General features: G+C 46.2%; 1 protein-coding gene across 1 annotated transcript; it reads left to right on the top strand.

Moving 5' to 3' along the window:
- The first annotated feature begins 396 nt into the window (after positions 1-396).
- Positions 397-12,346, top strand: LOC135823646 (platelet glycoprotein V-like). The gene is made up of 10 exons (XM_065336494.1): positions 397-464; positions 1,091-1,162; positions 2,284-2,355; positions 3,833-3,904; positions 4,405-4,476; positions 8,155-8,226; positions 8,686-8,757; positions 10,438-10,509; positions 11,025-11,096; positions 12,268-12,346. The coding sequence occupies exons 1-10, from the start codon at positions 397-399 to the stop codon at positions 12,344-12,346; spliced, it is 723 nt and encodes a 240-aa protein (XP_065192566.1).
- The last annotated feature ends 1,112 nt before the right edge of the window (positions 12,347-13,458 follow it).

Below are 13,458 nucleotides of genomic sequence, written 5' to 3'. Positions count from 1 at the left end.
TGAATACAACATGAAGAATGAAAGCAGTGTACGCGACTACGCGCATCAGACGTCAGCTGACGTGAATACAACATGAGGAACGAATGCGTAGTAGTATGATAATGCACAACAGTACAACAAGCAGTACTGATAGACACATAAAACGGAGTGGCTCTGCACCATTATCAGTGGGCTGGATATAGACTGTACACAGTGATATTGCTTTTGGTTGTCCACTTCCCTCTATATCCGGATAATTGTTCTATTGTAATAACCACGGTCAGCAGTATCATGCGGTTATGTGATATCTGTCCGTAACACGATCATTTAGAGCAGTCCACACTGCAAGAAAGCGTCCTACTCAGTGCTTTCGACGTGCAAACTGCTCCCGTGTGGAAATGTCTCCTCTGCAGCGATATGGATGACCTCGAGATTGTCGAGATTCCTGAAGGCTTGTTTAGTGGATTGTTCAATTTGGGCAACCTGTAAGTCGTTTAAAAAATCAAGAGATTGTATTCTGTCCAAGTATGCTGTCTGTTGCTTAAGTAAGCTTTTCTCCTATTTCTCCTATTGTCTAACCAGTCTTGAATCAGTAGATGCAGCTTGTTAGGCGCTGTTAGATTTCAGTTTAGGTATCCAATAATTAATGCACTTTCGTGTCCAGGTCAGGTACGTTGAGACACGACCCACACGATTTGCTTAGGTGCACGGTAAACGTTTAAGGACACCTCTGCCGTGCGCTCAGCATAACAGGGCGAGCACGCACTGTTGGTTACTGATAGAATCAGGTGGCGAGTTTCTGGCCTTGTATGTATTTTCAGATATAGAAGATAGTTCCTTGAGTTCAGGTTGGTTGGGCCGATGGGTGTGCTATCAGAATGGTGACTTGAATTTTAGTTTTGTTGCTCTTATGTTATCCAATACACCACACCACGGCTCATTGTCAATATCAATCTATATACCGGAATTGTCCTCGCTGTGGTGATGGTGATGTGAGTGCAGAGTTTGGATCGGCCAAGAGCGCAATGTGTTGGTGTGGTGTATTGGATTCCATAGTGGCCGGGTCGTCGCTATTTCTTCTCAACTGCTCTTATGTTACTGTACTTTCCAGGGATTTTGACAAGTGCAATATTTCAGTATTGCCTGCTGGAGTGTTTGATGGTTTAGTCTCCTTGACTGTCCTGTAAGCCATAGTCTACTTAAACACTACATGTATCTGCACACCAACAGACACCAACAGACACACACACACACGCACGCACACACACACACACGCACGCACGCACACACACACACACACACACACACACACACACACACACACACACACACACACGCGCGCATCTTTGGACGTTTTGAAACACCACCTCATCTCGCTTGTTGTGTCTGTGTACCTACTCACAGCAGAGTGCAAATTCACACGTACCCTCGCACGCACATACGTAAACACACTGATCATAGATTGTACACGTCCCAAACATCTTTACATAATTTGAGAAACAACATATTTGTATGCGTTTTGTCATGCACTTATGATGTAGCCTGTTTTTTCTTCCCATTATCCATCCCTCTTAGTGCCATGGAGGTGAAAGATAGTGTAGCAAAAACTTGAGCTATAAAACAATTTTCTGCTTTTCATCACTTAGCTAGAATTAGAAGAAGAAAACACATGGGAACGAGTTATGAGGCAACCATCCACGACTGTAACAAGATAATAAGCTGTCAGAAAGTGAGATAACAGGGCACAAAACTGACAGGCTACTGAGACAGTCAATGACCTGAGACCTAGCTCTAACACATCTCCAGCGCGCAAACCAACAGGCTTCCAACTTTGAAGGTTCACGGTCGGGTAGGACCGAAGAGGGAAAGGTGAGCGCAGCGAAAATGTGCACAACCTAAGTTCCACGGCAACAAAGAAAGCCGATTGTTGCAGGACGACGACAAGACCAGTTAATAACAAGACAATGCGGTCTAACTACAATTCGACGCAGGAAAGCAACACACTACGGAAGTTGGGCGGGTCAACAATATCAGAGATAAAGGAAGGGGGAAGCTTTGCGAAAATGAATTGTACAAAACTGGACGCCAGTATCTAACCGTATTCCTCATGTATGACATTATTGCGGCCGAGTAGACTACGATAGCCAGTTGTTTCAGCTTCGTTCATTTGGCCGTATTGTTCGTGACGCATTATTACTGGCTTATTATTCGAGTTAAATTACCTGGAGTTGTACGTATTCAGTTTGTATGTGAACTCAGAGAAGATATTCTTTCTCTTTCTGCTTGATACTTTTGTTTCTACAGAGATTTCAGTGAGAATCCAATCGGTTCTCTGCGTGCGGATATTTTTAATGGCCTCGCAGGATTAAGAGCCCTGTGAGTATATGATTGGAAAATGATTTGACATGCATCCTGCCCATCGCTCATTTTAGGTTTCTGAGGTTGCTAATGACATTGAGCCTGTTGTACGCATTGTCATGCGGTCTAGTTTTAATGTCAGTCTTTGCTCACCCACTCTCGAGGCTGTTGCTTTGCTTCCCTCGTTGTTTCTCCTCGTAGCATCACCCTTCGAACCCCTTTATCATTTTATTCAAGGCTGGGGAACATTGGGTTCTAGAAATTCAACACTGCTGCGCAAAATGCTTGAACTACATCCATTGGACTTCGGATGATTGTAGGATTGGCTTCTATAGCAACCGAATGACGAAAGATCATGTGTTTTTTTTACTTCAATTGCACTTCCCCACCGGGAAATGGAAATTGGGAGAACATGAAAAGGACAATAGAGAACAATGGGAAGGTGGGTACTACAGAGTAGCTGTGTTGGTGAGTCTGGAGGAGCTCCACTGACCATTGGTCTCAGCATCAGTATGCCACATGAGCACCAGAAAAAGGGATGCATGGAAAAGAGCGGGGAAAAAACAGAAAAAGCAGAGTGCGTCATGCCTTTGGATCAGACGATGTACATATATATATATACAGAGAAAGAAAGAAGAAGAGATAATATAACCAAGATACAGGAGAGATAAGAGAAGTAGAGAAGAAACGGAAATATGTGATCGGAGGTGATCAGTAGCCCAAATCCATCAAGTTCGCTGGAGTTGTCAGTGTGCATTGATTATTGAATTATAATGTAGAGCATAACTATTATAATATTATAATGTAGAGCAGAACTATTATAATATTATAATGTAGAGCATAACTATTATATTATAATGTAGAGCATATCTATTATAATATTATAATGTAGAGCATAACTGGCAACACGAAGCAATTTCATCATGATTTGGGATGCCTTGTAGGGAGTGAAATAGCCAAGGCAGATTGGTTACATTGTGTTGTTTATCTATACCATCAAAACTAGCACAATTTTATGGTTTGCCACACGCGACAAATTAGCCATTCGAATCTCTATTCATGTACAGATTAGCACTGTTTGTCACAATCTAGCACTGGTTTTCCCTCAAATGCATTCCATGCGTAACATATGCAATAACCTCACACACATAGCCTCTAAAGGATGGGCAGCAGTGCTTGCGACTGGCGCTATGCGAGCTCAGAATTAACCATAGCATGCACGCACTTGATCACGATGTGGACTTTCTTTCATGGCTGATAACACACACCATCAAGATGTGGGCTTTCTTTCATGGCTGATAGCGCAGCTGTTTACATGTACTTCCATTAAACCTCAATAGACAGCAGACCACAGTTCTCCAATCCCTCACACATGTGTCTATACATGTCGTTCTTATGAGCTATAACAGTAGAGCAATCCACGAAGATGTTTCGATTGCATTTTGCCTTTACTCTGTATATCATCATGGAATTCATTTCTGCCCCCCTTCTCAAGGGATATTGAGGACATCGGCCTAACGACTATTGACGAGAATATCTTCTTCAATTTGACCCTACTGGATGTCCTGTAAGTCAGTGATCAAGTGTGTGTGTAATTTAAAAAAAAAGGATTCACTGGCCAGAAAAAGTCACTTCGATCAGCCGTGTGGTGTAGACCAGGCTAAAATTAGCGGCGGTCAATTCATCAGCCTTGCAAGCTGTTGAATGGTGTAATTCCAGCACAAGTTGCTATGTCCAACATAGCTGTTCGCAATCATCGCTTCCGCGATGGGCATGTCTGAGTCTCAGTCTGAGCAAGTGTGTGTGTGTGTGTGTGTGTGTGTGTGTGTGTGTCTGTGTCTGTGTGTGTGTGCGTGTGTGTGCGCGCGTGTGTGTTTGAGATAGGAACCAGGCGATTTTGATGGTTCTGCCCCGTGAGTTAGCGGCCAAATGTAAAATGCGGAAAATATAATTATCCAGACCGTGGTCAAATTATGATTCTACGGACAACCAGTAAAATGTCTCATAAAGTTGATGGTGTGGTGTTGTGCTGAGATTCATATTGTGGTGTGTGTTTCCGCTGCACAGGTCAATGGAAAACAACAGGCTGACAGAGATACCAGCCACGTTGTTTTCCAGACTGGAAGTACTGGATCAGCTGTAAGGATACCTAAAACCAATGGCCAGTCTTTTGTTTAACGGCCTAGTTCTTAATATTGACCAGCAGTAACATTTGGATTTGCCACTTTGGTCACTGGTTGATGACAAACCCAGCCAACATATTTCTATTCTCCCTGCTTTGACTTGCATAACTTGCGACAGGGAGAATTCGATACTCATTTAAAGGATTCACAAAAAGAAGCCGTGGAAAATATTGTCCGAAAGACAACGAATCCTATTTCACTCGAATTCTTGATGGGAGAATCAAGCTTGATCCTTCTGAATGGATAGACTGTATATGGATTGTATGGGTGCTATTCACTCTTATCACCTCACTCTGTTCTTTGGCTGATCCAAGCAACTACAGAAATACAGTTACCGTAGACTGAAAAGCGGGGACATATTCGTACCAGGGGGGGGGGGGGGGGCACCAATGCTCCCTTCTGTATGAATATTACATGATACGTCAACAGGGTATCTATAGGGGATACAGAAAGGTCGAAAGGCAGCTCAGACCCTACCTCCAAAATTTACAGCGAGGTTAGGAGATTCTGCGTACTGATGATGTGTGATGTGAATTATTTAGTAGCACTAGAGCACTCTGCACTGAGCACACGGCGGGTATTCAGGTAATACACACACAGCAGAGGCGAAAGGGTGTGTAGCTATAACTTTAAGTTTCACGCATTTCAGCGATCATCAGACAGCAGCATTTACTTTTCAGGTACCATATTCTTTATTGGTGTACTTCTTGATAAAGAAAACCAGGCATATTCTCTCTAGCAAACCACTGTCTTACAGCCCCACTTGCCCCACTTTGGTTGAATGCAATATTCTTAAAATACAGTTACGCAGTTCATTGAAAGTCTAAATGTGGGCTTTGTACAGCAAAGCCTGGTTAGCCCATGCAAACGCATGCTGGTGGTGGAGTGCTGCGAGTGCGTGTCACGTGACCACCTCGTGATTAAGCCGCGTGCGCCGAGTGTGGCCTGGCAAAATTTTATGGACAATCGTGGATCCGGTGTCTAATTATTTGGAGACGTGTTTTGCTGAGCTGTCTTTGTGCGAAGGAGCGTTCTTTGCAGTTGCAGTTTCTGTGTCAAGTCAAAGCTGCGACTGTGTGTCACGTGACCACCTCGTGATTAGGCCGCGTGCGCCGCGTGTGGCCTGGCAAAATTTTATGGACAATCGTGGATCCGGCGTCTAATTATTTGGAGACGTGTTTTGCTGAGCTGTCTTTGTGCGAAGGAGCGTTCTTTGCAGTTGCAGTTTCTGTGTCAAGTCAAAGTTTTTTTCCCTCCCTCCCACCCCTTTTGAAGTGGCATTTTGTTTCTCCGGTTGGGGGGGGGGGGGGGCAAACGGGCCTCCTATTATGTCTGTATGTTGTGACGCCTGATGCCAGGCAGTCGTGTGAGCCCTAGGTGGGCGATTGGCTAGCCTCGGTGGCCGTTTGTGTGCCCTCGGCGGGCAAGATGATATCGGCCCACTGTGGGCAGTTTGCTTGCCTCGGTGGCAATTAGCGCACCCTCGATGGGTTGTCTGCTGGTTTAACCCTCGACGGGCGGTTTGCTGGCCGCGGCGGCCATTTGAGCACCCTCGGTGGGCAGTATACTAGTTTACCCCTCGGCGGGTGGTTTGCTGGCCTCGGCGGCCATATGTGCGCCCTCGGTGGGCAGTATGCTAGTTTAGCCCTCGGCGGGCGGTTTGCTGGCCTCGGCGGCCATTTGCGCGCCCTCGGTGGGCAGTAGGCTAGTTTAGCCATTCGGGCACCCTCGGTGGGCAGTATGCTAGTTTCGCGCGCGCGCGCGGCGGGCCGCGGTGGCCATTTGTGCGCCCTTGGCGGGCGGATGCTAGTTTCAGGCATGCATCTTTACTCCATCAATTATTATCAAAGAGAATATTCTTGAATATTTGAATTGTCCAAAAGAAATCATGGCAACCCCCAACCCAATGTGTCTATTGTACTTGGTCCGCCCAGTTACAATTGGCGCTTATCTTCACACTTGTCTCAGGAAGGAAATACACATATTTGAAGCAAGCCACGATCACAAAGCACTATGTACATGATTATTTACGTGTCAGTAAGCAACTCAGTCGAAAATTCAAGCTAGTTACACATCCTCCTCGCCACTATCGTCGCTGGAGGAAGAGCTGAAAACGTTCGATCCGGACAGCTGCTGCACGTTTTATAGCTTGTTTCACTTCTCCTCGTCTCGAATCACGCTCTAAGGCAGTGCGTGCCTGTCACGTTGCCGATCAGAAGCTGAGTGAGACTGCCCTCAAGTTGGCTGTAAGTGTTATCCCCGTTCGTCGCAATAATGCGACTTTGTTTGAGACAAAACGGCAACGCCATATCAGTGTCCTTTTTTCAAATCGCCTCTTGCGCTTGTCGTACTTGCTGATCAGCACCCACGCGCGACCCGCTGGTGCTTGTACGTGCAGCGCAGTGATAGCTCCCGCTTGATGTAGCACCTGTGCTTACTGCACCTAAGTCCTAACGCCATGCACCAGGCTTTTCGGCTAGTTTCCTGAAAGTCCTTTGCACGAGTGTTTCACTCAGGACTTGGTGTTTATTTTGATTAGCTCCTTTGCCCTGTCCTCTGTGAGCTTCAAAGTGTGTCCGCCGGATTGGTCTCACTTTCTGGAGATGTCGACATGAGCTGCAGTTTCTTCGTCAGCGATTTGCTGGTGATAGCCCTTCACTAGGCGCTGTACTGTGCAAGCACTGAAATTCAAGCTCCTGAAGCGCTTTTTCAGCTTTTCTATACCTCCCGGGGTAAACAATCATTGCCATCAGATAGCTGGAAGTAGACAGAAACTGTATTCTCCATCGCTCTGAAATGCGAACATCCGGACCTATTTTACGGACTCGAGCGGAGGTGGCAGTGTTTTCTTGCGCTGACGGAAGTGTTCGTCGGCGGCAGCTCCGTCAAAAAGACTCAAACGAACCGATCGCAACTTCTGTGATGGTTTGTGCTGCCATGTCGTCGGATGCAAAGGTCAATGGTTATGTTCGGATGGTGAATCGGTGGTTCAATGCCGTGTGACACAGGCCGAACACCGAAAAACCAAGTGAGAAGATAAGCGCCAATTTTAACTTGGCGGACCAAGTATGTTTGTGCACGCCATAGTGAGCGGTACGTTGTGCAGGTGTTTGCGTGTCAGAGCATGGGTACACCAGTGGCGTGTGCGTGCATGTGTGCGCTTGTGTCTGTCTGCATGAGTGCACGAGTGCCCAAGCTGGGCGTGCGGGTGCACTTGGAGGTGCTTGCATGTTGACGGGTGCAGGGGCTAATTTCAAGTTTATCTCCAACGCAAGTCTGCCAATGTATTCTGATTTCTGAAGGAAGTGAATCAGAAGAGCCCGCACAGTCTATGTTGATTCCGATACCGTAATGGTTGGAGGAGTGCACTGCGCCTGACCAGCACAGCTCTTGCAGCACCTACTACTCCTTTGTTGTCTTTGTATTTGCCGTGGTCTCTTTCATTATCCCCATTATTTTGTAGGGATGTGCACGTAGTATAAAAAAAGGTTAAAAAAAAGGAGGAAGCAGAGGTAAGTACTGAAGTAGTAGGTTGCTGTGCCAGCGGGGGCAGATGAATTTCACGTTTGTGTGTTTTCTCTCATGCCTAGGTTAATCACGTTTGTTTGTTTCCTCTCATGCATATCATGCATAGGTTAATCTTTGGAAACCAACTTACCCAATTACCTGCTGGCGTCTTCAGCAACTTGACTGCCATAACCTTGTTGTAAGTACAGCACGTAGGGAACGTCACTGATTGGTCATCTCCTGGACAACGAGACAGACCTTGTTCTGAAATGATTTAAAACGGTGGGAGTAGTTGGACAATTGGAAACTTGGGCTTTTGAAAGCACTCACTAGTGAGGTATCTGCACCTTATTCCAAAGGGACCGGTTCTGTTGAGCTAATATTGCAGTGAATTGACAACTGTTGATTCTTTTTGTGTTGGGCATCTCTCATTCTGCAGTGTAAGCGATCATTTGGTTTGAATTGTCACACACCTAACAAAAAATGTAGCACCAACACATCTCCATAATGGACCATTTGGCACAAATAACAACACTGTAGTTAAATAGCAGCTTAGCTTGTGTATGTCCATTATTGTTCTGGGTCCAAATAATTCGATATCCTGAAGTTCATACCTTGCACAATGTACTCGTAATATGGTTTCTCTGTGATCTTTCAGGGACTTTGACGCTAACAACCTCACGTCCATACCGAACGGCACGTTCACTGGCTTGATCAACTTAGAACACTTGTAAGGCGCTATACAACTATTGAGTACATGTGCATATACGGAACTCTGAGTAACGGCGGAAAAGGACTTGCTTGTGTCATTGCGGTGTGATCATTGGAGTACATATACATGCATATTATGATGCTTTCTTACTAAAGTCTTAGGCAAGATGTTGGGTTAGCTTTTGGGCTAACCCTAGTTAGCGTTAAGACCGACGCGCTACTCTCTATCTCATGCTAGCTGCGACTGAGCTGGCTTTACACGTGCACTCAACTGCCGCGCATGCGCACCCACATCGTCTTGGGTAGCTCTTGCTGCGCTGACTTTCGCTTGCGCTTTCCTTTGCAGTGTCAATGAGCAGCAACCGGAATTTTTGAAAAAGAAGCGTGGTAAATAATGGTTGCATTATGAAATGATGGTGAAGCAAAAATGGCAATAAATGCATGCTTTCCCGTGTACGCTCCTAAAAGATAGTCTAGCTCTCTGCACTCACTCTGACTCATGTAACTCAATCAGTCAATTAGTCACTCACTCTATCTATGTGTGTGTGTGTGTGTGTGTGTGTGTGTGTGTGTGTGTGTGTGTGTGTCTGTCTGTCTGTATGTCTGTTTGTCTGTGTGTCTATGCGTCTGTGTGTCTGTGTGTGTGTGTGTATGTCTGTCTGTTTATATGTATGTCTGTGTGTGTGTGTCTGTGTGTGTGTGTGTGTCTCTTCCCTTTTTCCGTCTTAAAGGGGAAGTTAAGGCAAAAATTAAAATTTCACCAGTTGTAGTCTTCGGGGTGCTGAGTCGAATGGTGTTGGTCCGAGAAAGCTGAGACGCTCCCTTCCTACTTGAATCCCAATCGAACTAGCGCACTTCCACCGAAACTGGGTGACTGCGCCCTACTAGATGGGGATTTGTATGCAAAATGTCACTAAAAGCGCCATTTCGTTCTTATAAAAGCACGGATGACCGCGATTGGCCCATATGTTGTAGTCTTTTGGACGCTGAGTCGACTGGTTTTGGTCCGAAAAGGCTGCGATGCAGCGTTCCTCCTTTATTCCCAATCGAACATGGTTGAACAAGCGGTCACGTGCTCCTGGGTGCCCACTGCCCAAATCACCTGGTCACCACGCCAGCAGGCGAGAACTTTCACACCAAGGTTCAACTCGAGTTCAACTCGAGTGACAGGACTGCACCCAAAAAAGGTCAAACAGGCTAGTAAGTTGTACCCTGCAGGCACGGTGACCAGGTGACTGGCGTACGCAGGAGCACGTGACCGCTTGTTCAACCATGTTCGATTGGGAATAAAGGAGGAACGCTGCATCGCAGCCTTTTCGGACCAAAACCAATTGACTCAGCGTCCAAAAGACTACAACATATGGGCCAATCGCGGTCATCCGTGCTTTTATAAGAACGAAATGGCGCTTTTAGTGACATTTTGCATACAAATCCCCATCTAGTAGGGCGCAGTCACCCAGTTTCGGTGGAAGTGCGCGAGTTCGATTGGGATTCAAGTAGGAAGGGAGCGTCTCAGCTTCCTCGGACCACGACAATTCGACTCAGCACCCCGAAGACTACAACTGGTGAAATTTTGATTTTTGCCATAACTTCCCCTTTAAGTACTCAATTCCTTTCATCGCATGGTTCACTTGTTAGTGATCAAATGTCATTATCATGTTGTTGTTGTTAACAATCTCATTTGTTCAATGTTTTACAGAGATTTCAGTGACAATCCTATCACTAACCTTCAACCAGACCTGTTCAGTAACCTAACTCAGATCTATTTTCTGTAAGTTTCGCCTGGACCATAGTGGACTTTGCGCGTTGCAAACATGTTGTGATTCCGGCACTGTGTTAGCAATCAGGTTGGTCATAAGAGGTTGACTCTTTCTGCCCCCTCCCCCCACCCCCCCCCCCCCCAACCACTTTCCCAGCTTGGTGCTTTGTTCTGCAGGTGGTGAGTTGGTGGTAACGGACGCATTGATAACGTTACATCACAAACCCCAATTCAATTTGCTTGTTTCATCCTGATATCTTTGACTATGTAAAATATGAAAAACACCCAGTGGTCTTCAGAGTTTGTTTCTTGCTCAATGCAATCATCAGGTGATTTGAACCTCTTTGTAAAAACATGATAGAAAGTGGTGCTTTTGTAGTCACACTACCCCAATATGGTCAGAATTGCTTGGAATTTCATTGGAGAAGCAGAGTTTTCCGGTTTTTATAATCAGAACCTATGAGCGTTGGTCAGGCATCACTCACACTGCTGTACCAGTTATCCTTTTGTTTATTCTGCTCACACAGCGACCTTTCCGGCATGGCCCTCCAGGCTCTTCCAGTTGACCTTTTCACAGACCAGGAGAGCCTCGAAGTTCTGTAAGTTCTTGTTCGGTTGTCAGTATGCACCCAAGGAAAATTGATCCTTACTGAAAGGACACAACAGGTGCCCATCTCCCGTACTTTTCCTTGCACATCCTTTCCCTGTAGCGTTCCGCGTTTCCGTGTGACACCATTGTTCTGTTGGTCTTCTCTCTTGGTAGCTGCTCGTGCACCCATGTTTGCTATAACTACTCAAGCACTTTATCTAGCACTCGCTATCTTACTGTCGGTCTGTCTGTCTGTCTGTCTGTCTGTCTGTCTGCCTGCCTGCCTGCCTGCCTGCCTGCCTGTCTGTCTGTCTGTCTGTCGGTCTGTCTATCGGTCTGTCTGTCTGTCTGTCTCTGTCTGTCTGTCTGTCTGTCTGTCTGTCTGTCTGTCTGTCTGTCTGTCTGTCTGTCTGTCTGTCTGTCTGTCTGTCTGTCTGTCTGCCTGCCTGCCTGCCTGCCTGCCTGCCTGCCTGCCTGCCTGCCTGCCTGCCTGCCTGCCTGCCTGCCTGCCTGCCTGCCTGCCTGCCTGCCTGCCTGTCTGTCTGTCTGTCTGTCTGTCTGTCGGTCTTTCTGTCTGTCTGTCTGTCTGTCTGTCTGTCTGTCTGTCTGTCTGTCTGTCTGTCTGTCTGTCTGTCTGTGTCTGTCTCTGTCTGTCTCTGTCTGTCTCTGTCTGTCTGTCTGTCTGTCTGTCTGTCTGTCTGTCTGTCTGTCTGTCTGTCTGTCTGTCTGTCTGTCTGTCTGTCTGTCTGTCTGTCTGTCTGTCTGTCTGTCTGTCTGTCTGTCTGTCTGTCTGTCTGTCTGTCTGTCTGTCTGTCTGTCTGTCTGTCTGTCTGTCTGTCTGTCTGTCTGTCTGTCTCTCTGTCTCTCTGTCTCTCTGTCTCCATCATCATGTAGTCGTTCGTCTGTCTGTCTCTCCCCTCGTCTTTTTCCCCAATCAATGGCTTCCTCAGCCTATCTCGTTGTTGTCTTGTTGTGAGTGCAGAGAAATGGATCCTACAAAGGATTCAGCACCACTTTAGATTTACTTCCCTGGGTGAAGGCAGACCTAACTGAAGTATCTCAAAAATTGAGACGGTTGTTTTGGCTAAAATTTCATTCATTCCTTTTTTTGTGCACTAGTGGGTAGATGTATTGATAGAAATTGCGGTTTTGTTTTCTTTTTTTCCTATGTCTGCGTGCAGAGAGCTTGATGAAAACCCATCATTGACAGAGCTTCCATTTGGGGTGTTTAGAAACCTTGCACTTCTGACGGATTTGTAAGTTCCCAGTAATGCTGATATGAACCTGAGAAGTTGTATCGGATCATTCCTTTCTAGTTAATCAATAGGACTATGGCTTCCATGCTTGACCCGACTGCTGCATGGCGGATAAGTGCTGCAGATAGTGATCATGCACACCGAGTGGCTCCCATGGCTACTATGGCTAGTATGGCTAGTATGGCTAGTATGGTTAGCATGGCTAGTATGGCTAGTATGGTTAGCATGGCTAGTATGGCTAGTATGGCTAGTATGGCTAGTATGGCTAGTATGGCTAGTATGGCTAGTATGGCTAGTATGGCTAGTATTAGCCAGTGCAGGCTAATTTTTATTTTTCAAGGAAACCCTTCGAAAATGGTACCAATCGATTCAGCATGGCATTTTCATTCCTCCTGCAAAGTTTCAGCTGATTTGGAGTCATGACAAGGACGCTATGGCGATTTGAAGATCGAAAAACTTCACTTTTGTTTGTCAAGAAGAAAGACCATGATCGCACACAAATCATACAACCCGTGTGGCACAATGATTTTTGAACGAAGTTGATCCGGGGACCCCGTGCTTCGCGCATGCACGCATGCATACTGCACAGTACAGAGGCTTTTTTGAACGCAGATATGTAGTTCTTCGTCTTCTTCGAAATGTCTTCCAAATGCGTGGTGCTGGTGTTGTTCTCAGCTTCGTCAAGGCAGAATGCAGCTGCATGTGATGCTCCTGTGGGTTCATGCATGTTCTCTTTTCGCGTCTCGACATTGTAGCGTCCAGACTCAGCTCGACTGGAGAAGATTGAGGAGACTATGCTTTGATCCACATGGAAAATCGATGAAATTTGGTAATTATCGTCGGGCGCTAAAAAGCGCTGGGGAGCATGGGGCTAAAACTTTGTAGCAGTCATCCCTACCATGACAGGCATCGACTGGTATATGTTCCATTCTGTTCCCAACCACTACGGGTCGTCTGCGAAGCTTTCTTCTTCGCCGATTCTCGGACAGATCGTACGTCTTCGCACTGTATCTCTCGTCTCCCTCAACGGATCAAAACACGGTTTTCGCCAGGACGAACACAAACCCCCAGATTTCGCGGCGGCAACATCTTCGAGTAGGGAAAAGCTAGCAGCTA

This window comes from Sycon ciliatum, chromosome 8 (genome assembly GCF_964019385.1).
Source record: "Sycon ciliatum chromosome 8, ocSycCili1.1, whole genome shotgun sequence".
Taxonomy (NCBI): Eukaryota; Metazoa; Porifera; class Calcarea; order Leucosolenida; family Sycettidae; genus Sycon; species Sycon ciliatum.
This window is presented reverse-complemented; position numbering and strand designations above follow the sequence as displayed.

Coding starts and splice junctions, on each gene's coding strand:
- LOC135823646 (XM_065336494.1), top strand. CDS start 397: ATGGATGACCTCGAGATTGTCGAGATTCCTGAAGGCTTGTTTAGTGGA. Junction 8,227..8,685: donor TTGACTGCCATAACCTTGTT/GTAAGTACAGCA, acceptor GTGATCTTTCAG/GGACTTTGACGCTAACAACC. Junction 11,097..12,267: donor CAGGAGAGCCTCGAAGTTCT/GTAAGTTCTTGT, acceptor GTCTGCGTGCAG/AGAGCTTGATGAAAACCCAT.